This window comes from Saccopteryx bilineata, chromosome 7, assembly GCF_036850765.1.
Source record: "Saccopteryx bilineata isolate mSacBil1 chromosome 7, mSacBil1_pri_phased_curated, whole genome shotgun sequence".
Classification (NCBI taxonomy): Eukaryota; Metazoa; Chordata; class Mammalia; order Chiroptera; family Emballonuridae; genus Saccopteryx; species Saccopteryx bilineata.
The window spans coordinates 113,097,958-113,125,643 of record NC_089496.1 but is presented as its reverse complement, the minus strand read 5'-3'; the positions used below and the strand labels follow the sequence as shown (position 1 = coordinate 113,125,643).

At 63.3% G+C, this 27,686-nt stretch overlaps 1 protein-coding gene across 1 annotated transcript in view; it reads left to right on the top strand.

Annotated features, from left to right (window-relative positions):
- The window catches only part of STK32C (serine/threonine kinase 32C), a 44,731-nt gene extending 17,340 nt beyond the window's left edge, over positions 1-27,391 (top strand). The window contains exons 2-12 of the mRNA XM_066238767.1: positions 15,710-15,765; positions 16,526-16,677; positions 19,254-19,427; positions 20,220-20,257; positions 20,354-20,443; positions 20,757-20,860; positions 21,408-21,524; positions 22,716-22,841; positions 22,928-23,059; positions 25,669-25,736; positions 26,475-27,391. Coding sequence (XP_066094864.1) covers positions 15,710-15,765; positions 16,526-16,677; positions 19,254-19,427; positions 20,220-20,257; positions 20,354-20,443; positions 20,757-20,860; positions 21,408-21,524; positions 22,716-22,841; positions 22,928-23,059; positions 25,669-25,736; positions 26,475-26,622 — 1,205 coding nt within the window. The 3' untranslated portion in view covers positions 26,623-27,391. The remainder of the gene's footprint in view (positions 1-15,709; positions 15,766-16,525; positions 16,678-19,253; positions 19,428-20,219; positions 20,258-20,353; positions 20,444-20,756; positions 20,861-21,407; positions 21,525-22,715; positions 22,842-22,927; positions 23,060-25,668; positions 25,737-26,474) is intronic.
- The last annotated feature ends 295 nt before the right edge of the window (positions 27,392-27,686 follow it).

Sequence of the window (27,686 nt, the reverse complement as noted above, 5' to 3'; positions counted from 1 at the left end):
ACCGACCCGTGTGTCCATCTTGACCCCAGCGCCACCCCGATCCGAGGATCACGGCTTCCGCAGCAGGACCTGAAAGCCTGTGTCTCTGCCTCACAACCTGCCTTTTCTTTTCAAACTGTCTTGATTGCTCCAGACCCACCACCGCCCCCCCCCCCCCCGTCCTGTGTGAGAGCCGGCGGGTTCTTCCCTAAGAGCAGCCGGCGGAGGTCCGGACTGGGGCTGTGTGGAGACCTCGATCAATTCAGAGGGAACAGGATCCTCAGAGTTGGGGTTTCCAGTCCACGGATGTGGCGCATTTCTCCTCCACTTGCATTTCCGTGGGCATTGTTGCATGGTGGTCAGTGTGCGGACCTCGCACATTTTAACTTATCGCTACATAGTTGACATTTTTTTTACAAGAGATTGTTACAGTATACAGTATACATCGGTACAGGATACAGTTACCAATGTCGGTAACTGTATCCTGACATCTTGCCGCACTCACCTGTTTGTAGACTTCCTAGGGTTTTCTGTGTCACCGTCACGTCGCTCCTGAGTAAAGACACTTCTGTCCCTTACTCTTCACACCTTCGCCGCCTGGTCCCACATCTCGAGCGCGTGGCAAACAGACGTGGAGCCGCAGACACCCTTGCCTACCCCGGATCTCAGCGAGAACGTTCCTTATCTCGCCAGGAAGTAGTCCATAGAATGTTATCTGAGCTCTCCCAAAGACTCCTCTCCAGGTGGAGGAAGTCTCCTCTTCCTTAGGTGATGACTGTTGTTTTTCTTTTTTTAAATCATGCACAATTGTTGGAAGTTTGTCAAATGCTCTTCCTGCATCTGCGGAGGTGGAGGTACGATTTCCGTCTTTATTCAGCCAAGGTGGTAAAATGGTGCCGACTGACTTCTGAACAAGTGTCGTCGCAGAATTCAGTTTCCTGATGATCCGTCGATCATCCTCCCGTCTGTGCTCGTGATGTGGCTCCAGGTGTTTTTTTTTGTTCTGGTGGGAAGATGCCTGGTTTTGGTATCAGAATGACGCTGGCTCCATAGAACGGCTGGAGGAGCAGTATCCTTTCGTTTTCTGAGAAAGTCTGCGTGGGGTTGGTTGGTGTTGTTCCTCCATTAAATGTTTGTTAGGATTCCCAAGGGACGCCGCTGGAGCCTCGAGTGTTTGGGGGAGGGTTTGAGTGCTCACTCTGTTTCTCGAACAGATACGGAGTCCTCAGGTGTCCCCGTGATCCTCACGGTAGTCTGGGTTACCCGTGTCTTTCACAGAACGGCATCAGTCTGTTTCATCCCAGTCCTCAAGTGTGCTGGTGTAAACCTTTGCGAGACACCTCCCTTTTATTCCTAATACCGGTGTTTTGTATCTTCTCTCCTTCTCTTATCTAACAAAGGCAGGAATGATCTAGCCTGGTGGATTAGTCCGTTTCCTCTGCTCCTGCGTCTGGTTTTGTCTCCCGCATTCGGTCTGTTACCAGCTGTATCCACAGTCAGAATGGCAGGTCTCCCCGATGGCAGGTCTCTCCTTCATTAGGGTACGGCAATCTCGTACCCTAATGAAGCATCCCTCTTCATCAGGGGCAACGCTCCTGGCCTCAAAAGTTCTTTTGGTATTAACACGGCCACTTACCTTTCTTCCATTCCGTCCTGGCGGGATACGGTGGTCTCCGTCCCAGCCTGTGTCTTTAAACTGGAAGCAGGTCTTGCCTAAATGACGTGTGGCTGAGCCCTGTTCGTTCAGTCCGGTCTGAAAATGTCTGCTTTCTAACTGGGGAGGTGGACCCGCTCACTGGAACGTGAGTGTTGGCGTGCCTGAGTGGGCAGTCTTGCTCTGCTTTCTACTTCCCGTCTGTCCGTTGTTTGGCCATCGACCTCCCGAGCCAAAGCGTGAAGGCCCCGAGGGGCAGTGTCTTGCTCACTCAGCACTGCAAGTCTGTGCTGCTGTGTGCTGGGTTGTCCCCGTCTCCAGGACAGGTGGTCCTGGCTGCTGCATTGCAAAAGCCTAGGGGCCAGCCCCATGTCCACCTGGGATGGCTTTGTGGGCTGGGGCTGCCCCTTCCCGAAGGCGTTCTGCACTGAGAGTCCCCACCTCCTGACCTGTTCCCTCCCGCCGGGGCCCCGGCCGGCCCTCTGGGTAGCAGGTGTGCCTGCTAGCGTTCTCGGGCCTCTTCAGTTGGTCTTCTTCCCGCCCTGTCTCTGCATCCACAGGACGCCTGCCTTCGGTTGGCCAGTGGGGAGACCAAGCCGTGGCTCTCCCCAGGGGTTGGGGATATGTGACGGGGAGATCGCATTCTGTACCACACAGGCAGGGGGTGCTGTTCAGCCCAGTCCTCCTGCCTGGCTCCCCCACCACCTGAGCCCCCTTCTCCAGGACCCCTGAGTATTGGCTGTGGTGGGGGTGGGGTGGTTGGGGCGGGGTCTGCTGGACCCAGGAAGCAGTCTGGGAGTGGGCTCACCGGCAGGACCTTGGGGGAGGCGGGCGGCAGCAGACGGTGGTTTCAGTCACCCCACCTCAGAGCCGAGCCGGCTGGCTGCCTCACCGGTCTCTCCCTCCCCAGGCTCCCCTGGCCTCTGGCTCTTCCGCAGAGGCTGGACCCTCCTGGCTCCTCCCGCGCCTGGGGGTCTTCTCCCATCTCCACCCACCCTGGAGGTGGGCTCACTGTCCCCTCACCTGCCTCCTCTACCCCCAGGGAGCTTGGCCAGCCCCTGCAGAGGCCCCACAGGCCCAGCCCTGTGGGTGGAGCCGGCCTGTCCCCTCACCTGCCTCCTCTACCCCCAGGGAGCGTGGCCAGCCCCTGCAGAGGCCCCACGGGCCCGGCCCTGAGGTTGAAGCCGGCCTGTCCGCTCACCTGCCTCCTCTACCCCCAGGGAGCGTGGCCAGCCCCTGCAGAGGCCCCACGGCCCGGCCCTGAGGTTGAAGCTGGCCTGTCCCCATTCCCACCGTCTCCTCCAGCAGAGCCCGCGTCCCAGGTAAGCGCGTCCCGGACGCTGCCTGCTCGCCGTCACACAGTGAGGGCAGCCCCGCCCGGAACGCCGGCTCCGTCGCAGCTCTGGTGTCTCCGAGCCTGCAGGACAGGCTGGCCACAGCGACCTTTTCTGACCTCTGGTAGTACCTGTCCCTCCGGCTCTCCTCTGGCTAACCCTTGTTGTCTCTGAGGCCGCGGTGTGCGGGTCACTCGCGCCGGGTGGAGGGAGGGCCTTTGCAAGGCAGCCCCCTGCCCCAGGTGACAGTCACTGAGCGCAGGCCCTGGGCTGCGAGCACCAGGTGCAGCCCCCACCCAAGGCCCGTTCCTGCGCTGGCCCACTCCGTGGTGCCCACATGCTGCCCAGGGTGAGCCCTGTCCCCACCCCACACCCCTCCCCCCGGCATCGGCAGCTGTGTTGCAGCATGGAGGGATGTCCTTGTTGGTGGTGGCCCTTTGTGGGGAAGCAGAGGCTGTGGGGGCCCTCGGCCCCGGGAGCTCAGCGCAGAGAGGAGGCTCAGGGGCTGTGGACACCCGCCCTCCTCCCCGGACCCATCAGTTGTCACGTCACCTATCCCGTGCCTCTCTCTGTCCCCTTCCTCTGGTGACGAACAGGACACATGGACTGGCTCCACTGGCTGAGTGCCTGGAGGAGTGGCAGCAGGTGGCCAGGATGTTGGGTTGGTGGCCCCTGGGGCAGCAGGACAGCGAGTGACCAGGAGGCTCTTTGCTGGTCAGGTGGGGGCCTGACCAGCAAAGAAGCCTGTGGCTATCAGGGACAGGGGCAGCCCCAGCTGTTGGGAGGTGAAACCACCAGGGTGACGCTCAGAGAGGGAAGACACGGGTCCTGGCGCCCAGGCATGGTGGCCGGGAAGTCTTCTGTCCTGGCTGGTGCTCTGGTCCTGCCTGGGGGTGCGTGGCCAGGGAGGGGATGGCGGGAGCCTGCTTTTCTCTGGAGCACGTGATGAGTGGTTCTGTGGGGGGGGGGGGCTGCGATCTCTGGCCCCCTGCGGCGATGCTCTGGGCATTCTCAGCACAGCCCCAGCTCATCCTGGGCCTGCGGGCAGCCCGCTGTCTGCTGAGTGCCTGTCCCCACCGCCCGCAGGGTGGGAAGGAGGGCAGGAGCACTGTCTCCCCTCACAGGGTGGGAAGGAGGGAAGGAGCACTATCTTCCCTCCGCAGTGGGGTGTAGGATGTAGTCCCCCAAGTGCCTCTTGGGCGGGGAGGGTGCTCCGCCCTCCAGTCCCGCTCAGAACACCTCTGCCTCCTGGGGGCTGAGAGACCCCTGTGGGTGGAGCCCTGACACCTGCTTCCCCTGCACAGTCCCGGGCTGTGTCTGCTCCCGGAGCCGGCTCTGAAGGGCTCCCGAGTCTGGGGAGACGCCTCTGCTTTGGTGGCTGGCTGGCGGCCGACAGAAACCACCTCACCAGCTGTGAAGTGGGAACTTCCTGTCTGCGGGGCCACCGCCCTGGTGCCATTCTCCCCGAGTGAGATCCTCAGCTTCCTGGAGACCATGTTCCCCTTCTCCTTCCTGGGCTCCAGGTCCCTGTCCTTGGCGGCTACATGAGGATGTGGTTGTTTGTTTTTAAAGCCATGCATGTGAAGCTTGAGAAACATTGGTCCAGGCCTATGAAGACAAGAGTTAGCAGAACATATTCCTTTTGCCCAGAGGGGGAGGTCTGGCAAAGTCAGTCAGGAACAGCAGAGGTATCTATTTTTATCTCTCGTGTCATCGGCTTTTTTATTTTATTTTTTAAAATAAATAGAGAGGCATAAAGAAGAAAACAGAAGATAGCCCATAATCTCATGCCTACGTAGTCCCTGTTGGCATAAACCGGAAATCGTGCACAAGATTTCAACGATAGTCTAGAGCAGTGGACCGTGGAACCGTCACACGCATGCCCGTGTCTATATACACGTGCTTCCCATGCAGTCTCTTGTTTCCATGGCAGGGATTGCCCCACAAGGGATGTGTGAATCTACAGACTTCACGTTGCCTCTTCAGGGTGTTTTCTTGTTGGAACATAAGCATACCTGGTATTTAATGTCTACACAATATTCCGTTTTACTGCTGTCATGGGGTGGGGGGTGAGGGGTGGGGTGACCAGCCCTAGTGACACACACCTGGGCTGTCTCGTCTGATGCCGGATTGTAAGTGTGAGTGTTGCTGGGCATTGGTCTTGATGCGTGTGTGTGCATGTTGGTGGTGTGGGCCCGCGGCAGTGACCTCATCACCCGGCCGCCGACAGCTTCCAGGGGGCTCCGCCTCGCCTGCCCCGGTGCCGCGGGCACAGCGTGTGGCCAAGACTTCTACGTTGGAGAGCCACACCGGTGCCTCCATGTCATGTGGACGGACATGCGTGTGTCGGGGGTGGGTGGCCAGGCCCTGCCTTTTCTGCTGGGTTGGCTTTCTGTCTTTCTCCCTGATGTCCGAGTTCCTTGTAATTGAAGGAAATGTCCCCTCATCTCTCGTCCTTTATTGCCAATACATTTTCCCAGTGTGTAGTATTTTATTTTATTTTTTTAATTTGTTTTTTTTTTCTCTATGAGAAAGTCTGGTGCTTTTTATGTGATCCCCCCCCCCCCCCCCCCCCCCCCCCCGTCTGACAGAACTCCCCAACCTTGTCGCTTCTCTTGTTTCCCACTCAGGAAGGCCTCTCGCCTTCCGGAACAACAGACACACACACTCACCACCGTCCCCTTTCTCCTGGCGCACTTGCGGGTGCTCCGTGCGAGGGAGACCCCAGGGCCCATAGGCCAGCGGCTCTCTGTGGCACTTGTGTTTGTTGTCCAGCGGAGGCTGTGGGCTGGAGGCCGGGCTGCCTGTCCAGGCTTTGAGGTTTCTGGAGAAGAAGAAAGCTGCCTGGCTTGCAGGAGAGGCAGTATCTTGACATTCCTGAAGGTCCAGAGGCCTGTGGGTGGTCCCAGCAGGCCCCCGGCCTGGCCTCCTGCCTGCGTGGGGGACGGCGTGGGGCTGGACAGAGGTCAGTGGCTGTGGCTGTGCTTGGATCTCTGGATCCCGGGTGGTCCCAGCTCCCTCCCCAGCCACTTTGGGGAGAGCCGGGTCGGCCTAGCCACCCTGTCCCATCATCACATGGTTCTGTGTCTGGCCAAGAAGCTCATCCTGGAAACCACAGGCCCCGAGCTCCCGAGGGAACACAGACCTCCAGCTGCTCGCCCCTCTGACGCCTATTTTTAGAAACCTGAAAGAAAACAGAGTCCTTGTGCTCTGGTTTCCAATAATACCTTTCCTTAATTCTATTCATTTTGGACTAAAATAGGCCCGGCCCTTCTCTGGGGTGATAATTCAGCCTGTGGAACTAGAGGGGCCGTGGGCATCTCAGCTGTCCCCCTGGACCCTGTGGTGACTAAGGGGCCATGCTGGGGTCGCCCGGGAGACCCACCCAGGAGCAGATACACTGCATGCCTTGTGAAGGTGGCATTTTCAGATAGCGCACAGGACCCCATCTGAACACCTAGGAACTGGCCTAGGGTGAGGGTGCCTGTCAGGTGCTGGGCCGTTCCTGGGGGTCCGAGCATGGAGGCTCATGGGCACCCCATGGACGCCCACCTCGCCCAGTGGTCCTGTGAATGGCAGAAGCTGCCCTGATGGCTCTCGGGTGGTTTGTATAATGGCAACAGTTCTTAATCAGGGGGCAGGCGGGGGAGACGGAGCTGTGATATGTCCCTTTGGGCCCTGTTGTTAGGGGCTGGGCCCTCGGGGTTTGGGAACCATGGGCCGATTTCTCAGGGTCCCCATCATGGCTGTCATCTGTGATTTTCCTTCCTCTGAGGTACGGCTGCCCATCTCCGCAGCTGATGTCCTCTTGAGACTCGGCCCTGGCCCACGCTCCTGGGGAGAAGCCGGCAGCCTGTGTGCAGATCCCAGCCTGTGCCCTGTGGTGGCCCTGAGCGGGGAGGCCCGTCTGCAGACAGGGGGCTGGGGTGTGTTGGGCCCTCCTGCCTTTTCCTAGGTTTAGTTGGGAGGTCAGCACCTGAGGGACTGAGGCCGAGGACTGGACGAGGCTCCCGTCCCGGCAAGGGGCTGTCCCAGGCTGGCTGGTCGCCAGGTGCCATTAGATACCCAAGGGTTGGGGATAAATGTCAGCAGTAGCATGGCCTCTACAGCCTGGGAAGGGCTTTCGTAACATGCACTTCCTGCAAGGCCAACAGCCATGCGATTTATTAACCTTTAAATATCGACTTTCCATGAAAAACATATGCAAATCTCTCTTCAAAGAGAAGGTCTGAAATAACACCCCGTGAGGCAGAATTTGAAGGAACGTGTTTCTCTCGACAATGCTGCTTGGCTTCTGTTTACTGGGTGCAGGCTGGGACCCGGCCAGCGGCCCCGGGTGACCGATGGCATCGAGCTGTCAGCCGCTGCCCAGGCAAGCAGAGACCTTACCGCGTGGACCATCCCTCTGCCTGGAGCCCTGGAACCACGGGAGCCACCCCCTCCCCTGAGCCCCAGCCTGGCAGCAGCAGAGAGCCCAGGGTGGACAGGCTCCGTGGGGCAGAGCAGAGAGCCCGGGGTGGACAGGCTCCATGGGGCAGAGCAGGCTGTGCTGGTGGGTAGACAGGTTCCGTGGGGCAGAGCAGGCTGTGCTGGTGGGTAGACAGGCTGCGTAGGGCAGAGCAGAGAGCCCAGGGTGGACAGGCTGCGTGGGGCAGAGCAGAGAGCCCGGGGTGGACAGGCTCCGTGGGGCAGAGCAGAGAGCCCGGGTTGGACAGCAGCAGAGAGCCCGGGTTGGACAGGCTGCGTGGGGCAGAGCAGAGAGCCTGGGTTGGACAGGCTGCGTGGGGCAGAGCAGAGAGCCCGGGGTGGACAGGCTGCGTGGGGCAGAGCAGAGAGCCCGGGGTGGACAGGCTGCGTGGGGCAGAGCAGAGAGCCCGGGTTGGACAGGCTGCGTGGGGCAGAGCAGAGAGCCCGGGGTGGACAGGCTGCGTGGGGCAGAGCAGAGAGCCCGGGGTGGACAGGCTGCGTGGGGCAGAGCAGAGAGCCCGGGTGGACAGCAGCAGAGAGCCCGGGTTGGACAGGCTGCGTGGGGCAGAGCAGAGAGCCCAGGGTGGACAGGCTCCATGGGGCAGAGCAGAGAGCCCGGGTGGACAGCAGCAGAGAGCCCGGGTTGGACAGGCTGCGTGGGGCAGAGCAGAGAGCCCGGGGTGGACAGGCTGCGTGGGGCAGAGCAGAGAGCCCGGGGTGGACAGGCTGCGTGGGGCAGAGCAGAGAGCCTGGGTGGACAGCAGCAGAGAGCCCGGGTTGGACAGGCTGCGTGGGGCAGAGCAGAGAGCCCGGGGTGGACAGGCTGCATGGGGCAGAGCAGAGAGCCTGGGTTGGACAGGCTGCGTGGGGCAGAGCAGAGAGCCCGGGGTTGACAGGCTGCGTGGGGCAGAGCAGGTTGTGCTGCTGGGTGGGGACGAGCGGAAACCCACCGAGCAGAAACGTGCCATGTGCCTCCCGCCTCCGCTGTCCTCCAGCCACTGGGAGTGGTCTGGCCCTGTCCAGCCTGATGACCCCTCAGGTTTGGAGACCGCTGGCCTCTCTCCGTGGACCCTTGATTCCAGCCTGAACATGCACTTCGTCTCATTTGTTCGGACTCGTTCCGTATTCTCAGCAGTTAAGGAACTGAGGCCCCAGGTCCCGGCGGGAGCCGCCTGGCAGGGAAGACCCCCTGGCCGAGGGCAGGTTAGGCGCTGTGGTCTGCCTTGATGCTACGCTCATCCGTTCCTTGCTCGCTTACAAGCCTGCACTGGGTGCCGGGGTGGGACCGGGCTGCAGGGCATCACCAGTCAGCCCGGCCGGGTGACTTGCTGGGAGCCCGACCCTTAAGAGCCCCCTCAGGACAAGTGGCTCCTCCTGGCGGGAGGCTGCACTGTGTGGGAGCCGTAGGTGACCACAGCAGGTGTCCGGTGGCTGTGTTTGAATGCCTTGGAAGGCTGAGTAGACAGTACCTGATCGTGGTGAGGCCTCCGTCCATGAGTATGTCGGACGTCAGCGATGGTGACTGCGCGGACACCTGGGCCCCGGCCACCTTGCGTCTGCATGGCGAGGCAAGGGGTGCTCCTGGGGTAGGGGGCACGGGGACAGCCTGGGGTCCGGTGGCTCTTCATTGGTCAGCTGACACAGGGGAGAGGCGCTGGGTGCTCTTGTCAGGCCAGGAGCGGCCTTCGTGCCTTTGGGGACAGGCGTCACCAGCAGCCAGAGTCCACGGCCGCGGCGTGTGCAGGAAGGAGACACGGTCGCAGGCGGCTCTCAGCAGAGCCGTGGGGGTGACAAGTGGCTGTGAGGCCCGTGCTGGTGCCTGCACCTGCTTTTCCCAAGTGCCCCCCCGGCCCCTGCAGCAGCTCACAGGCCTGAGTCACTCACACTCTCACACTCTCTCTCTCTCACACACACACTCACACACGGTGGCTCAGCCAGCAGAATCCACAGGCTGCATCTGTTCCCACAGCTCAGAAATTGCCGGCTGGCTGAGAGGGGTCTGGGCTGGCCTGGTGCTGGCCCTCTGCTCACCCTGCGTCACCACAGGACATCGTAGCTCTGGAAAAGCTCGGTCCCCCGTGGGCCATGCTGGGACGCTGCCTGGGGTGTGGGAGCCTGTGTGTGTATGTGGGGGGGCTCCTTCCCCTGCTCGCAGGAGCTGGCTGGGGCCCAGGTGGTGGCAGGAAGCGACCTCACAGGGGCCCTGAGTGCCCACCAGCCCCTCCCCAGGTGGCCGGCTTTGGGACACACATCTTGTTTTCTGAGCCTGTTTGACAGTGGCCATCATCCTCACCCGGCCAAGATTTTTTGGGGTGCGCCTTCAGAGTCTCCCTTTCTCTCTGGCTCACGGGTGGGGTCCAGCTGAGGCTGCTGGGGTCGGCCTCAGTGTCTGCAGTGGGGCGTGGAGGGCACATTCTCCATCGAAGGGCCATTTCTGGGGACGGCTCTGACTCGGGAGCCCAGCCTGTCCACTTTGCCTGTACCTGTCCCCTGAATCAGGCTGTTGTTGTGCCCTGCATGGCGCTGGCCATGGTGACACGTGTCACCCAGTAACAGGAACCCCTGAGGCTGCAGGGCAGAGCGTTAACTGGCTGCCCTGTGAAGGCTGAGGACCTGTTACGGCTCCTTCGCCGCGGCAACCCGCCTTGCACGGGTTGTGTCCCAGGAAGTCCACAGTCCGCGTTTCTCAAGAGTAGTGGCAGGGGCATCATGAGGGTCCTGTGTGCCCTCCCAGGCCATAGGCTGCGTCCACCCTGGATGGAGGGAAGGATGCAAGGGCCCCACCCCCACTGGCTGTGTGGCTGGGAGGCTGGGGACATGCCCACAAGGGGTGAGAGCCACCTCCCAGCCTGGCTCAGGACTGTCAGCTTCTCTGAGCCTTCAGGGGTGTGGGAGCCTTTAGGGATGCAGCCATGAGCCTGAATTCAGGCGGGTGAGAGGTCCTCAGTTCCCACCTGCTGCCCGGCTGTCTGGGAGGGGCTGAGGATGCCCCAGAGAGCTGCTCACGCTTTGGACCCTACTCCCTTTTCACCCTCCCCGGGAGTCACACCCTCGGGTACGGCTCACCCTGGTGGACCCACAGCTGTGCTCCCCGCAGAGACCCTGACCACAGGGGGGCAATGCACCCCAGCCATGGGGCTCACATGAGCTGGAGCTCCAGGCAGTGTGGAGGAGAGAGGATGGAGGAGGAGGAGGGAGGAGGAAGAAGGTAGGAGGGAGAAGGTAGGAGGGAGGGGGAGGGCAGAGGAGGGAGGGCAGAGGAGGGAGGAGGGAGGAGGGGAGGAGGGAGGGCAGAGGAGGGAGGAGGGAGGAGGGGAGGAGGGAGGGCGGAGGAGGGAGGAGAGAGGAGGGAGGACGGAGGAGGCTGAGGGAGGAGGGGGAGGGAGGAGGGAGAAGGGAGAAGGGAGGAGGGAGGGCAGAGGAGGGAGGAGGGAGGGAGGAGGAGGGAGGAGGGGGAGGGAGGAGGAAAGGTGAAGTACAGTGGGTTGGGGGTCAGAGATCAGGGGTCAGGATGACTGAAAACGCCCAGAGGCCTGGGCAGGGATGAGGTGGGTGGGGCCCGGCAGTTGGGCCTGCCCGGGCAGGGCTGCCACAGACTCGGGGAAAGGAGCCACCGGGCTTGTCTGCCCACCTGCATGAAGGCACAGACACCTCACAGAGACTGGAGCTGCCCTCTGTCCAGGACTGCTCTTCCCTGCCCGGTCCCCTCCCTGCCTCCCTAGGAAAACCCACCTCGGGGCTCAGGGCTCAGCTGCTCCACAGGCTTCTTCTGCTCCCCAAACCATGCCTGACACCCCCTCCCCCCAGTCAGGGCCACCTCCCTCCACCCTGCTGGTCTGTGCACCCTGGGGCTGGTTCTGGAGCTGGTTCCGTGTCTGGGGTTGGGGCGAAGCAGCCCTATGGCCTGTGGAGTCCCTACCCACTGGTGGTGCTGGTGGGGGGGCAGCAGGACCCCTCTGCCATCCTGTCCTGGGTGACACCCCTCAGGGAGGAGCTGCGCCCCAGCCTGCTGGCCGGAGATACTCTATTGATCTGGCTGTTGCCCTAATCACTAATTTATGAGGGTTTCTGGCACCGCCTGAGGCTGTCATTGTGAAACACCGGAACGCAGTTCCAGGCTACCCTAGACCAGCCGGGACCCGGGGTGAATGGTGCTAAGTCTGGGAAGCCACCCCTAAACCTGTTTGCTGGGCTGAAGCTTTTCCCGTGAGCGGGAGTGTGGGGGCCGTCTCCCGAGCCCCCCGAGTCCAGCTTGAGGACAAGAGGCAGCACACCTGCTGGCCTCTGGTTTCCAGTCACGCCGACTCTCAGGCTCCGGCTGCATCCGGGCACCAGAAGCCAGGATTGTTCCAGAAGCAAGGCCCCCAGAGGCCTCAGCTCTGCCTCCTGCCTGGTGCGCATCAGGCTGTGTTTGCTTCTCAGAAATGACAGGATGCTGGCTGGCCCTGCTCCGGCCCTTGGGCCAGGCTGGCCAGGAAGGGGCCGCCATGCTGCAGGCACAGGGCGGCCCTGGGTGCCCCGCTGTGGAGGATGCATCTGAGCAGGCAGGCACGGCGGGGTGGTGAGTGCCTGAGGCCCAAGCGGGCTGGCCAGGGGGGCAGTGAGTGCAGCGCTGTCCCCGGTGGAGGAACAGCAGGGTCCTGCAGGGCGGGGCCCTCCCCAGGCTCCTTCCAGCCTGGGGCGCCTGCCCAGACCGCTGAGAAGCTGCCCTGCACCCCACAAGGCTGAGCCAGGGCGCCAGGTTCCCGGGAGGACTCAGCACAAGTGTCTGTCTCCAGGGGCTGCCGGCCACCCTGCCTGGGTGGTGGGTGCCTGGCCGGTCCCCCCAAACCTACAGCATACATCACGCTCCCCCATCGCCATGGGGTTCCCCCTGGGGCCGAGGGGTCTGAGGTAAGAGGCCAGAGAGACCACCCTCTTCCCATCGCAACATCTGACCTTCCTGCCGGGGGCCTCAAGACATCCTCAGGGGCACAGGGAACCCTGGGCTCCGGTCCCTGGGAGAGGGTTGAAGATCAGGAGAACTCCATCCTCTCTTCTGCTTCGAGGGTCCTGCAGTCCTTTCCCAAGACACTGCTGGACTCTGGGCTCAGCCTGCTCAAATGTAAGGTGGGCGCGCTCACCACCACCACACTGTTCTGAGGAGTGAGAGCCATGAGAACAGGAGGGCCTCACAGAGCCGGGTCCAGGTGCCCGCCACTGGTTCCAGGAACCGACTGACTTGAGACATTGGCTTTACTATCACAGGTTTCTCCCGGGGACGAAGGGGCTGGTTCTCCTGGGGACACTGGCAGCTGGACCTCCCCTAGGTGACGGGGGATGTGGGACTCCAGCCCGCTGGGAATGACCGGTGTCGCGTGGAAGAAACCTACTCGAGACACAAACTCAGGTCGAGAGGAAGAGGGCGGGAGGTCTGCCCAGGGAGGCACAGAGGACCTCCGGCATCTCTTCCCTTAGCTTTTGTGACCAGAAGCAGAACAGAGGTAACAGGGTTCCAGGGGAGGAAGACCAGGTGACAAGGGGGAGAATGACTCGTGGTCGATTTGCGGACATGGAGAAAGGGCTAAGTTGGCCAGTAAATTCCTTTTCTTTTGCTAATTAACCAGCACCGGGACAATCCAGAACCTCTAGGCTAATTTTCTAAAAGCCGTTTACATGCATTCCTTTGTGTCCGCACAGAGGTCACCCACTCACACTATCTTGGTGTTTGCATCCAAGAGCCATTCACCAAGGGCTTTTAACTCAAGTTCCCCAGTCCAATCCTAGAGGGTTCAAGGCTCCAGGGGTGATTCCCTACAGGGAGAGGCAGGCCAGGAGGGGCAGGTCGGAAAGTTCCGGTCCAGGCATGCCCTGGACTCGCCCTGTGGCCGTGGGCGGCTCACCTTCCCCGTGGTGCCTGTGGACTGTCCCGGGCATCCACTGCCCAGGCTCTGAAGGCAGTACGCCCTGGGGCAGGGGCAGGAGAAGGGTGGCCCTGCAGATCCGCGTGGGGGAACCCTCGCTGTGTCCTGGGTGACAGCAGCAGTGACAGCAGCAGTGACGCGTGACTCCCAGCAGCTCTAATCTTGCTGCCGCCAGGCTGAATTCCCTCTGCAGCCCTCACTGGAGGCAACTTCCGTCTGTTTTGAGGAAAGCCTGGCTGGTGAGGGGATTGCGCTCTCTGCTTAAACCTTCCGGGACCTCAGCTTTTCTGAGCGCGGGGGCTGGACTCCAGACGGATGCAGGGCTGGGGGCAGGCACAAAGGAAGGGCAGATCGTGACTTTATTTTTGGGGAATAAGTGCTCAAACATACAGATACATTCCCTGGATTTTGTGGTCACTGCCGCAGCAGTGTGGAGTCCCTTCTCTGGCCTTGAGCCAGGGAGCTCCAACCGCTCCCTGATCCCTCCAACTGACCTTGGCCCAGGAGCCCGAAACCGTCCCTTCTGAGACCTCAGGACTGATGGCGCAGCCCACCTTGAGCCAGAGGTGACAGGGCCAGGCTCCTTGTCACAACAGGACAGTCCACGGCTGACTCTGGGAGACCGGGAATGGTCTGCATCCGCCTCGCTGGGGCCGAGGCCACGGGAGCCTTGACCACCCTCTGGAAGGAGCTCCCGGGCTCTCCTGGGGGCTGGCTCCTGAGGCCGCAGGACAAGCTCCAGAACATCGTTAGGCGTCCCCTTGGGGCGCCATCTGGGCTTTGGGCTGAGCCCCCGGACACGTCGTGAGGTGGCGGCTCCAGTGCCGTGCGGCTCAGTTCAGTGACCCAGAACCAAGCAGCCACCCGCGGAAGGACGTGGCCTGGGTTCCGCGTGGCCGGGCAGTGGGCACGGCGGGTGTGCGTCCACCCCCGCTCCGCTGTTGCCAGTCTGCCTCATGAGGGTGACCTATTTCCATAGCAATGCTGTGCTTCCACCTCTGCGAGACAAAAGCCTGTCTTGAAGAAGAACTTTTCTTATAGGCGTTACAGCTGTTTGCTGGCTCAGTATCTGTGCCCCGCGCTCGAGTGTCCCTGCTCCAGGGGTCCCCTCCCAGGTGACCAGGCTGGCCTGTGGTTCCTGCAGCTCGCTCACTGGGGCCCAGCCTCCCAAACAGAACCATGGCCAGAGCCCTCCATCAAACAGCCAAGGTCCAATCCCAAGTGGCCCAGGAGAAGCAGCCCCTTCCTTGAAAGGTCTGGGGGCCGGAGGGCCCTCAGGGTTCAGGTGGCTCCTGGTGCCATGTGCAGGACAGCAGAGCCCAGTAAGGCTGTAGGCCCGCCTGGGAGGGGGGGGGTCAGAAGGTGTGAGGACAGAGGCCCCCCCCCCCCCGGACACTGGGAATGGGGAGCAAAAGGTTTGCTTGAGGGGCTTGGAGCTTGACCACACACAGAGCTGGAGCGGAGGCTTCACATTGGAGGAGGCTGCTCAGAGTCTGAGAGCAGGGAGGGCACAGACCTGGGGGAACAGCCAGGCTAGCCGGGGCCTTGGGGGGACACGGCCCCCCACCACCTGGGGGACTGAGAGGGGCAGAGGAGGAAACATGTGTACAGGCTAAGGAAGCCTTGGAGAGCATGCTTCTTACCCCACAACCGCTCTGCAGGGACTCATGCTCATGGCTCACAGTGTGCGTGGCAGGAGAGAGTCTTGTTGTGACAGGAAGTCATTTCTAAGGACCCTTCTCTCCAAGTGGGACTTGTCCAATTCTGCACAGAAAGTCGGCAGCAATAAGAACCATGTGGTTTCTCACAGGCCTTGTGGGCCACCCCTCAGAGAGGTGTTGTCATCCTGGGGCTGGCACAGGCCCCCCGAAAGCACACCCAGCCACTCGCCAGGGCAGATACTCCCCCAGGAGACTCAGCAGGAGGGGTTCTGCCCCTGAGGCTTCAGGCCACCCCGAGAGCCCCAGGAGCTCCTCTTTGTGGGTATTGTCGGTTGGGGACAGCTTTTATGGGGAACCATTGGACGCCTGAGACGAAACGGAGGGTGTCACTGATGCTGTCTGTCTGCAGTTTGGGCCGCCCGGACTTGCCCCACCATGAGCCCGGGAAGAGGGGCTGCACGGCCCCCAGGACCCACCCCCCTGCCTGGGCTTGGGCCCTCCCTGCTGGCAGGAACTGGAGGTCAGCCTCCAGCCAGCGTGGCCACTACTGACCCTGTCCGCGTGCAGTGGGCTCTGCAGGGGGCTCCGCACAGGAGTGGCAGAGAAAGGGGGGGCTGGGGGCAGCACAGGCCTTCTTGCCACCTCACCTGCCGCAGCAGCCTGAAGTCCCTCCTCTGGCCTTGACCCAGGACCCCTCTGTTCTTCCTGCAGTGAACTTCGACCACTTCCAGATCCTGCGAGCCATCGGGAAGGGCAGCTTTGGCAAGGTAAGGCAATGCCCGTGAGAGGCCAGGGCAGGACCGCGGTGTTGGACAGCCACATGCTCAGCCCACCTGCTGCCGGGATTGGGGGGAGGGCTGGCCCCACCTGAGTCTGCCAGGGAGGGTGTGGGGGTGCTTCCCGTTCCGCTGCTGGGGCAGAGTGGGCTGTCCTGAGCTCACAGGTGCTAGGGTCCTTAGTCCAGGTGTTTGGGCATCGCAGAGCTCCGCGGGAACCAGGGTGCATGCAGATAGTATAGTCACAGCCTGAGGGGCCGAGACCCTCACACCCACTCGCTCTCCATGCTGACCACGGCCCTCTCCGCCAGCCCAGCCTGGGAGCAGTGTCCGCCTCCCTGACAGTGCAGTTCAATGCCCGAGGCGACTGAAGAGCTGGTGGGGACCCTGTCACTGGGGAGGCAACAGGATTTGAGGACAGCAGCTGTCATGCATGGGGGCTTCCCGGGTGCAGGCCTCCGGCTAACGGGTTCTCTCATCCGTTCCCCAACAACTCCCAAGCCCAGCTGCTGCTCTGAGCCCCAGGAAGGGGGCTCTGGGGCTGAGGACAGTGACACCACTTGTCCAGGTCATGGCTGGGGAGGGGAGGGGCGGGGGGCACAGGCCTGGGGCCCCCTGCCTGCTCCTGGAAGGCTGCTGTGCACAGGAGACGTGTATCTCCAGAGACCCACATCAGGCCACTTCAAGGCCAAGCCTGCGGTGGGCGGGCAGGTGTCGGGTGGCCGTGCTGATGCTCCTGGTGCCCCCCCAGGTGTGCATCGTGCAGAAGCGGGACACGGAGAAGATGTATGCCATGAAGTACATGAGCAAGCACCAGTGCATCGAGCGGGACGAGGTGCGCAATGTATTCCGGGAGCTGGAGATCCTGCAGGAGATCGAGCACGTCTTTCTGGTGAACCTGTGGTAAGACGCCCGCAGCAGCCGCCCTGCCCCGTGCAGTGTGTGTGTGGGGGGTGAGGGGCCTGGGGGGCGCCCTGCCCCATGCAGTGTGTGTGTGTGGCGGTGAGGGGCCTGGGGGGCGCCCTGCCCTGTACAGTGTGTGTGTGGGGGGGGGTGAGGGGTCTGGGGGGTACCCTGCCCTGTGCAGTGTGTGTGGGGGGGTGAGGGGTCTGGGGGGCACCCTGCCCTGTGCAGTGTGTGTGTGGGGGGGTGAGGGGCCTGGGGGGCGCCCTGCCCTGTACAGTGTGTGTGTGTGGGGGGGGTGAGGGGCCTGGGGGGCACCCTGCCCTGTGCAGTGTGTGTGTGGGGGGGGTGAGGGGCCTGGGGGGCACCCTGCCCTGTACAGTGTGTGTGTGTGGGGGGGGTGAGGGGCCTGGGGGGTACCCTGCCCTGTGCAGTGTGTGTGGGGGGGTGAGGGGTCTGGGGGGCACCCTGCCCTGTGCAGTGTGTGTGTGGGGGGTGAGGGGTCTGGGGGGCGCCCTGCCCCATGCAGTGTGTGTGTGTGGCGGTGAGGGGCCTGGGGGGCGCCCTGCCCTGTACAGTGTGTGTGTGTGGGGGGGTGAGGGGTCTGGGGGGTACCCTGCCCTGTGCAGTGTGTGTGGGGGGGTGAGGGGTCTGGGGGGCACCCTGCCCTGTGCAGTGTGTGTGTGTGGGGGGTGAGGGGCCTGGGGGGCGCCCTGCCCTGTACAGTGTGTGTGTGGGGGGGGTGAGGGGCCTGGGGGGTACCCTGCCCTGTGCAGTGTGTGTGGGGGGGTGAGGGGTCTGGGGGGCACCCTGCCCTGTGCAGTGTGTGTGTGGGGGGTGAGGGGTCTGGGGGGCGCCCTGCCCCATGCAGTGTGTGTGTGTGGCGGTGAGGGGCCTGGGGGGCGCCCTGCCCTGTACAGTGTGTGTGTGGGGGGGGGGTGAGGGGTCTGGGGGGTACCCTGCCCTGTGCAGTGTGTGGGGGGGGGGTGAGGGGTCTGGGGGGCACCCTGCCCTGTGCAGTGTGTGTGTGTGGGGGGTGAGGGGCCTGGGGGGCGCCCTGCCCTGTACAGTGTGTGTGTGGGGGGGGGTGAGGGGCCTGGGGGGTACCCTGCCCTGTGCAGTGTGTATGGGGGGGTGAGGGGTCTGGGGGGCACCCTGCCCTGTGCAGTGTGTGTGTGTGGGGGTGAGGGGCCTGGGGGGCGCCCTGCCCTGTGCAGTGTGTGTGTGGGGGTGAGGGGTCTGGGGGGCACCCTGCCCTGTGCAGTGTGTGTGTGGGGGGGTGAGGGGTCTGGGGGGCGCCCTGCCCTGTGCAGTGTGTGTGTAGGGGGGGTGAGGGGTCTAGGGGGCACCCTGCCCTGTGCAGTGTGTGTGTGGGGGGGTGAGGGGTCTGGGGGGCGCCCTGCCCTGTGCAGTGTGTGTGTGTGGGGGGGTGAGGGGTCTGGGGGGCGCCCTGCCCTGTGCAGTGTGTGTGTGTGGGGGGGGTGAGGGGTCTGGGGGGCGCCCTGCCCTGTGCAGTGTGTGTGTGTGGGGGGGTGAGGGGCCCGGGGGGCGCCCTGCCCTGTGTGGGGGTGAGGGGTCTGGGGGGCACCCTGCCCTGTGCAGTGTGTGTGTGGGGGGGTGAGGGGTCTGGGGGGCACCCTGCCCTGTGCAGTGTGTGTGTGGGGGGGTGAGGGGTCTAGGGGGCGCCCTGCCCTGTGCAGTGTGTGTGGGGGTGGGGGGTCTGGGGAGCGCCCTGCCCTGTGCAGTGTGTGTGTGGGGGGGTGGGGGGGTGGGGGGTCTGGGGAGCGCCCTGCCCTGTGCAGTGTGTGTGTGGGGGGTGAGGGGTCTGGGGGGCGCCCTGCCCCATGCAGTGTGTGTGTGTGTGGGGGGGTGAGGGGTCTGGGGGGCGCCCTGCCCTGTGCAGTGTGTGTGTGTGGGGGGGTGAGGGGTCTGGGGGGTGCCCTGCCCTGTGCAGTGTGTGTGTGGGGGGGTGAGGGGTCTGGGGGGCGCCCTGCCCTGTGCAGTGTGTGTGTGTGGGGGGGGTGGGGGGTCTGGGGAGCGCCCTGCCCTGTGCAGTGTGTGTGTGTGTGGGGGGGTGGGGGGTCTGGGGAGCGCCCTGCCCTGTGCAGTGTGTGTGGGGGGGGTGAGGGGTCTGGGGGGCGCCCTGCCCCATGCAGTGTGTGTGTGGGGGGGGGGGTCTGGGGAGCGCCCTGCCCTGTGCAGTGTGTGTGTGGGGGGTGAGGGGTCTGGGGGGCGCCCTGCCCTGTGCAGTGTGTGTGTGGGGGGGGGGGTGAGGGGTCCCGGGGGCGCCCTGCCCTGTGCAGTGTGTGTGGGGGGGGGTGAGGGGTCTGGGGGGCGCCCTGCCCCATGCAGTGTGTGTGTGGGGGGGGGGTCTGGGGAGCGCCCTGCCCTGTGCAGTGTGTGTGTGGGGGGTGAGGGGTCTGGGGGGCGCCCTGCCCTGTGCAGTGTGTATGGGGGGGTGAGGGTCCCGGGGGCGCCCTGCCCTGTGCAGTGTATGTGTGTGGGGTGTGAGGGGCCCAGGGGGCGCGGGCCCCCAGTCATGCCTGTGCTGGGTCCCCCCGCCCCGGTGCCCACAGGTACTCCTTCCAGGACGAGGAGGACATGTTCATGGTGGTGGACCTGCTGCTGGGCGGGGACCTGCGCTACCACCTGCAGCAGAATGTGCAGTTTTCCGAGGACACCGTGAAGCTGTACATCTGCGAGATGGCGCTGGCCCTCGACTACCTGCGCAGTCAGCATATCATCCACAGGTAAGGGTGCACCTGCCCAGACTGGGCGGGATGGACTGCGGATGCCACGTCCGGCAGAGCTGGACGGCTGCCTTGCGCCCTGCCCACCGATCTGCGCCCAGGTGTGGCTTCAAGGCCAGACCCCTCCCTCCCACCCCTAGTGACATACCTGATGTCCACCTGGCAGTGGGTTCTACGCCAGCAGCCCCAGTGGGAACCGAGCACACAGAGCCCTAGGATCTCAGCCCAGGGCCTGGCCACCCTGGGGTGGCCTTCACCTGGTCTGTTTAACTGCAGGTCCCATTCATACCAGTGTGAACGTTAGCTTACAGCTGGTGACCTTAGGGAGATCAAGCTGCAGTCACAGGACCAAATAAAACACCGTGCTGCCTATTATGAAGTCAAAATATTATAGTTGCAACTCCAGCATTTCTGCCCTGAGAGACGCTGCTCTCTGGTCCAGATTCTAAGCACCTGGAAGTCAGGCCTGCCTGGCCCCCTCCGTGGTTCTGTGCAGCTGGGGGCTCTGGGAGGGGGTCTGGGCTCCAGGGTACAGCTTCTGTTCTCTGAGGCTTTGGCTCTCCCTCCGTCCAGTGCCGGGCTTTTCTCTGCTGTCTGGCCCAGAGGATGGGCTGGAGGCGGCCCCCTCAGGGACCAGGAAGGTTGGTTTGCCCAGCTCGGTTCACGTGTTGCCAGGTGGGGAGAGGACTTCAGGCCCTGACATGTCACCAGGGCCCATGTCAGACCTCTGGGGCCTCTGCCCGGGACTATGGAGCAGGGAGGTCATCACCCTGCTTTCTGCTCTTTTTACAGAGACGTCAAGCCCGACAACATCCTGCTGGATGAGCAAGGTGAGCGGGGGCTTGAGGCCAGCAAGGGGCGAGCGTCCCTGCCCTCAGGACATACCTCTGCTCAGTGCACCACCACGCTGTCCTCTCTCCTCACAGGACACGCACACCTGACCGACTTCAACATCGCCACCATCATCAAGGACGGGGAGCGGGCGACCGCGCTCGCCGGGACCAAGCCGTACATGGGTGAGCCTGGCCCCGCACCCCCCTGCCAGCCCGCCGTCTCCCACGTCACGTGTGGCTGGGGGGGGCGGTCACTTCCCTGAGGAGACCCACGGTCAGTGTCAAGGACGGCTCTGTGTGTGATGTGTGCAGAGACCCAGGCGAGGGTCAGGGGCACGGCCGTGAGACAGCCCAGCTCACGGGGCGGCTGTGGGACCTGTGCCAGGTGGGGTGTGGGGAAGGATGGCCACTGAGGGGCAGCCTGGTCCCAGGCCCCGGTCCGAGTTGCCTGTCCTGGGTCAGGGCCGCTCAGCGTCCCCCCTCCCTTTCTGGAAAGCTCCGGAGATCTTCCAGTCTTTCATCAATGGCGGGACCGGCTACTCCTTCGAGGTGGACTGGTGGTCGGTGGGGGTGATGGCCTACGAGCTGCTGCGTGGATGGGTATGGAGCCCCGTGGCCAGCAGGCCCGGTCCGACCCCCAGCTGGCTGTGCCCCAGGTGTGGCCGTGGTGCCCTGGGGGGTGAGGCTGCCCCACCCTAGGTGCTCAGAGGTCCGCTCTCTCTGTTGCCAGGACCCATGCGTCTAGCCGCCCACACTTGGAGTGGGTCACACAACTGCCTAGACAAGTGTGGGAGGGGCGCTGCTGGGGTTTCCAGGGCTGGTGACAAGGGCCATGCACTGGCCTCTGGGCATTGCACCTGGATGCCTTTCCCTGTCCCCTGGGGTGGGGGAGGCCTCTGAGAAACTCCACCCCCAGTGAAGGTAGCCCCCGCCCCCGGTCCATCCACTTGGCCCATGCCCTGGGAGGGGCGTGTTTCCTTCCCGGCTGGTCAGTTCCCTGGCAGACACGTGGCCTGGCCCAGGCACCCGCTTCTCCCAGCTCTCCCTGCAGGGAGGCGGTGCCCAGGCTGTGTCCCCACACTGGGGTGGGTGCTGGTGGGTGCTGTGGTCCCGGCGGGGCAGCACACAGCCCTGCCTCCCTGCCCAGAGGCCCTACGACATCCACTCGAGCAACGCTGTGGAGTCCCTGGTACAGCTGTTCAGCACCATGAGTGTCCAGTACGTCCCCTCCTGGTCAAAGGACATGGTGGCCCTGCTGAGGAAGGTGAGCCCCGACCAGAGGGCTGGGCTGCCAGCACACGGGGCTGTATCGGGCCTCCCGAGGGCAGGGGGCCCCTGGTGGCTGCAGGCGTCCAGTCCCTGAATGCCTGTCTGCTGTCCCTGTACAGCAGGCTCTCCGCCCACCTGTGGCCGGCTCTGTCCCATAGCAGCCCAGCCCGTCTGCGCTCTGGCTATGAGCTATGGAATCCTTCCCACCTGGTCCTATCTCACAGGGGCCCAAACTAAGACAGGGCAGAGAAGTGAGCCCTGAGTGGGTCACACATTCCGCATGCTGAAGGGAGGGTACCGGCCACGCTGCTCTGGCCTCCTCTGCCCCTGCTCTTGGTGCCCTGCTGCCGATGGCCTGCCACTCCCCCATACACACACCCCGGCACAAGCAGAGAACATCCCCTGCATCTCCCAGGGCCCTCAGCCTGAAGAGACATGGGCCCTGGTGTCACCGGGGTGCCTCCTTCAGGGCCAGGCCTGAGCTGTGGGGTCACTCCAACCTCTGCTGGCCCCACAGCTGCCCACTCGGACAGAACCACTTTAGAGACACTGGTGTGGGAGGGTAGGCTGAACACGTGGGGCCCAGCGGCTCTTGGTCCTGAGTCCTTGCCTATAGATCCCTGCCTGGAGACCTTGGACTCTGGAGCTGTAGCCAGGCAGCTAGCGGCCTCTTCTGGTCCCTAATAGAGCCTCTTACACTAGCTTTTGCCCCACAGAGCTCTGCCCACACCTGCCAAGGTGGTTCACAGGTGGGATCTGGGCCCCCAGAAGCTCGAATGGGGAGTGGGGAAGATCCTCACGCCAAGCCCCACGCCTGAGGATGCCTCGTGGGGCCAACACGCTCTGGGGCTGTGATGGTGGTATGGCCCGTGGCCACCCTGCGGTCAGCCAGGCTGAGGCTGCCACCTGCTGGTGAATCTCAGCAGAGCATCCCTGCAGACCCCACTGGCCCTCTGCCTCCCTGGGCTCTAAGAGCTAAGCCAGGCCAAATCGTCCCCTTGGCTACATTACTGTGCTGACCAGGTTGCTTGCCTGACACTTGAGATCTTGAATTTCTAAACATCAGGTCTTCCGGCAAGGCCTGCCCGGGTGCCCTGGCCTGGGGCTGGCTGCTCCACCTGGCGAATGCTGGGCCTGGTCCCACAGGGCTTAGGCCAGGCACCATGTGACGTGGGCCTTGTTCCAGCTCCTGACCGTGAACCCCAAGCACCGCGTGTCCAGCCTGCAGGACATGCAGGCAGCCCCGTCACTGGCCGATGTCCTGTGGGATGACCTGAGCAAGAAGAAGGTGGAGCCGGGCTTTGTGCCCAATGTAAGGCGGCAGGGTGGCCCGGTGGGGGCTCCGGGGCGGCAGGGAGGGGCCCTCGGTGAGCTCAGCGCCCTGTCCCCCCTTCACAGAAAGGCCGCCTGCACTGCGACCCCACCTTCGAGCTGGAGGAGATGATCTTGGAGTCCAGGCCACTGCACAAGAAGAAGAAGCGGCTGGCCAAGAACAGGTCCCGGGACAGCAGCAGGGACAGCTCCCAGTCCGTGAGTGTGGGCTTCGGGGAGCAGGCATCTCTCTGCCGCATGGCAGCACCCCGACAGGCCCCGGCAGGGATGCCCCTTGAAGTCCTGCAGGTGGTCCTCCCAAAGTCCCAAGACCTTCCTCCTGCCTTTTCCAGCCCAGCCTCTCACCTGTTCCGGATTCCTGCAGCTTCAGAGCCCCTCCCCTCCCCTCTGTAATGCTGGTGGCTGAGGCCAGGCAGGGTCTCACTGGACTTGGGCAGATGGTAGAGGAACTGCGGAGCCGGAAAGCGTTGGGCCATTCCTGTTTAATAGCCTCGCAACGGCGGACGAGCACACAGGCGGGGAAAACCGCTTCTCAGGCAAAGAAATAGCAGAAGTGGCCCCTCACGGTGGCGGACAGGCACCCCGCCATCTGCCTGAGCGCGAGCACCCATAGTCGCACATAGACTAGACACACGTGGGGCTACCACGCGCCCACGCACCACCATGCAAAGTGCTTGCAGCCTGTAAACCAGTGAGCCAGCCTAACACAGCTGCTTCCCCACACCCTCTGAGCCCCTCACTTCCCCTCTGAGCCCCTCACCTCCGTCCTGAACCCCTCACTTCCCCTCTGAGCCCCTCACCTCTGTCCTGAACCCCTCACTTCCCCTCTGAGCCCCTCACTCCATCCTGAACCCCTCACTTCCCCTCTGAGCCCCTCACTCCATCCTGAACCCCTCACTTCCCCTCTGAGCCCCTCACTTCATCCTGAACCCCTCACTTCCCCTCTGAGCCCCTCACCTCCGTCCTGAACCCCTCACTTCCCCTCTGAGCCCCTCACTCCATCCTGAACCCCTCACTTCCCCTCTGAGCCCCTCACTCCATCCTGAACCCCTCACTTCCCCTCTGAGCCCCTCACTCCATCCTGAACCCCTCACTTCCCCTCTGAGCCCCTCACCTCCGTCCTGAACCCCTCACTTCCCCTCTGAGCCCCTCACTCCATCCTGAACCCCTCACTTCCCCTCTGAGCCCCTCACCTCCGTCCTGAACCCTTCACTTCCCCTCTGAGCCCCTCACCTCCGTCCTGAACCCTTCACTTCCCCTCTGAGCCCCTCACTCCATCCTGAACCCCTCACTTCCCCTCTGAGCCCCTCACTCCATCCTGAACCCCTCACTTCCCCTCTGAGCCCCTCACTCCATCCTGAACCCCTCACTTCCCCTCTGAGCCCCTCACTCCATCCTGAACCCCTCACTTCCCCTCTGAGCCCCTCACTCCATCCTGAACCCCTCACTTCCCCTCTGAGCCCCTCACCTCCGTCCTGAACCCCTCACTTCCCCTCTGAGCCCCTCACCTCCGTCCTGAACCCCTCACTTCCCCTCTGAGCCCCTCACTCCATCCTGAACCCCTCACTTCCCCTCTGAGCCCCTCACTCCATCCTGAACCCCTCACTTCCCCTCTGAGCCCCTCACCTCCGTCCTGAACCCCTCACTTTCCCTCTGAGCCCCTCACTCCATCCTGAATCCCTCACTTCCCCTCTGAGCCCACCTCCGTCTTGAACCCTTCACTTCCCCTCTGAGCCCCTCACTTCCCCTCTGAGCCCCTCACTTCTCCTCTGAGCCCCTTACTTCTCTGAGTAGAATGAGAAGTGAATGAGAACCCACTCCAGGGGCTCTTGCCCAGGAAGCAGACCCCAAGTCTGGGGGGGGGATGATCTCATGGCTGACTGCTTCTCCAGCGTGTGGCCTGGGCCCCACCTGAGTCCCCAGCCTCCGGCCACAGCCTGCACCCCTGAGGGCAGCACTGCCCCACTCCAGCCGTGCTGCCAGGGGCTGGTTGTTCTGAAGCTCAGAGGGGAGGCAGATCCTGAGGGTTGAACGCTGTCTTTTGAGGCATCTGCGGACGGGGGCTGTTCTCCTGCCCGTGCGTCAGGGTGCCCACGTGCATCCACTCAGCCCACCCCTCCCGGGTGTCCGAGCCCAGGGCCTTCCCTCTCAGGGCCTGGCGGGCCAGCCTTCTCTGAAATCCTGCTGCTCTCAGGATTTGAGCCTGTCCCTTGTTCACACGACCCCAGTGCCCCACAGTGACCAAGCAGACCCACGGTTCCTGTGGCCACTCCTCCCCACCTGTCTCCAATGCCCCTCCACTCCCACCCTCCCGACTCCCTCTGTGTGGCACCAGCGGTGGGTCCTCGTGTGTCTGGCCGGTGCAGGCAGGACCCGGCTCCAGGCCTGTCCCCAGGACCCGCTTCTCGGGGCAGCCCCCGTGACGACCACCTCAGGCAGGTTCTCTCCAAGCAGACCCTGAGGTGGGACTTTGTGCCCAGGTGACAAGTGACCGGTAGAACCCAGCAGGAAGTAGGGGAGGGGAGGAAGCTGAGCCAGGTGTGGGTTCACAGACACTGCCTTCCATGTCACCACCCACCCTGTGGCAGGGAGCTGGTCCTCCCTACAGGACACCTTCTGGTTACTGGCTGAGGGTCACCTGGCAGGTGCAAACACCCAGGTGCTCTGGCTGCCTGAGGGCAGAGTTCAAGCTTCGGAAGAAAGTCACAGGTGCAGGCCATGGGAGGAGAAGCAGACAAGGATGGAAGGGATCCCATCTGGGGGGGGATGTGAGAGAACCCAAGGGCATTCACTGCTCGTTCTAACAGGAGAACGACTACCTTCAGGACTGCCTCGATGCGATCCAGCAGGACTTTGTGATTTTTAACAGAGAAAAGTGAGTGTGTGTGTGAGTGTGTGTGTGTGTGTGTGTGTTGGGGGGAGGGGTGATGGGGCCAGAGAGGAGTTTGGAGAAATGGACTGGGGTTTTCTTGGCCACACCAGTCCTCAGCCCCAGCAGCCACATGGCATCACTGGGCTCCGGAAGCCTGGTCCGTCCACCTGGGGGGAGAGCATGGGAGGCACAGCCTCAGACTCATGCAGGGGGGGCTCCTCCAGAACTTGAGTTCTAAACCGGAGCCAAGGGCAGAACCTCCTGAGAAGGCCCACAGGGGACTTCCCAGACACGGGCTGGAGGCTTCCCTCGGTCCCTGCACAGCAGCTGCCACCCCAGTCCGTCACTCAGTCATTCAGCAAACATTTTACTGAGTGGCAGAGCTTGGGTGAGAATGGGACATGGCCACGCTCTTTGTAAAGCCCTCTTCCAAAATCTCTGACCCCCAGAACTTCCCCTCAAGCAAGGCCCCCTTTCAGCTTCTGGCTGGAAAGGAAACGAGACTCACCAACCCTGCACTTCCAGCCCACGGCTCGTGGTCAGAGGCTGCTGCTCGGCTGAGTGCCCGGCACCTGCCTGGCCTGTAACCCACCCACAGCGGCTGTCAGCCCCCTGCTGGGCCGCCCTACCCAGGAGATGCCCGGCGCCTGGTGCATGTTGGGTGGGGACCGAGCCACATCCCCGAGGGACCCATTCTGGAATGCTCAGGCTGCCCAGAGCCCTCCTTGTGCTCCTCTCCAGGCTGAAGAGGAGCCAGGACCCCACCAGGGAGGCGCTCCCCACTCCCGAGGCCGGGGACGTGGACGGTGAGGCCTCCGCGGACGGCGAGGAGGTGAGCCCCGCCCTGCCCATGTGCGGCTCCATCTGCCCCTCGGCCGGGAGTTGCTAGGAGCCTGCTGGCCCCGAGGCGGTCACTCGGGCTGCACCGGAGACTCAGGCCCACCAGAAGGACAGGGCGACTGGCGGGAGGAAGCCCAGCGTCAATGTGCCCACGGAGCAGCCCTGCTTGTCCAAGCACAGACCCAGGCCGGTGGATCGAGCCGCGCCCTGGCCCGGGACAGCCTGACCACCGAGCTGCCATTGCACTCTCAGAGCCACCTGGTGATACGAGGTTGACAGTGTGGCTGAGCGGTAGACAAGGAGTGCGGTGACACATGCGGTCACCACCTGGGGCCTCCGGACCCGCTCACTGGCAGGTCAAAGGCCGGGCTGCGTGGTGGGACCAACCAGCCCTCTTGTCTCTGACCACCTTCTGGCTGTACACAGACCTGGTCACCAGCCTTGCCGTTGGCCGCCCGACACCCGTGAGCTTGGCCCTCAGAGCCTGGGGGTGGCCCGGGGCCCACGGCTCCTATACATCAAGAGGGAGGGTCGTGGGCGGGCAGTTGAAGATATTTTATAAATACGAACTGTTCCCGACACTTTTCGTGGTGTTTCTGTATACTTTCACCTCCGGGAATGACAACGGATCTATTCAGTTGTCGGTTTCTATGCTCTCTGCCTGCTGAGTGGTCGTGCGGGTCACAAGGAGCCTTTGTCCAGAAGTTAAGCAGCTTCTTCTGGGCAGGGGCCCTTGGCACCCGGTCCCATCACCCAGGGGTGGGTGCCCATTTTCCCCCTGGGAGCCGTAAGGCTGTGGCAGAGGTGGTGCCTGCGGGGCTCTGTGGGCCAGGCTCCACAAGGACGGGGACGTGGCCATTCCCTCCTGAGGAGCCGGCTGAAGGTGGAGGTGGGAAGGGCGGGGGGGCATCTTGCCGCCCTTCAGCGGGTGCCGGGATTGCTGTCAGAAGCACAGCTGGGTGTGCCCACGTGGGGACGTGGGGACGTCAGGCCCAGTCACCTCCAGGGAAGTCAGGGGCCAGAGGTCGGCTATGCTACAGGCTACCCCGGGGATGGGACAGACCCAGAGAAAGTTCTGGGTGGAGATGTCAGAGGCAGGAAGGGGGAGGGAGG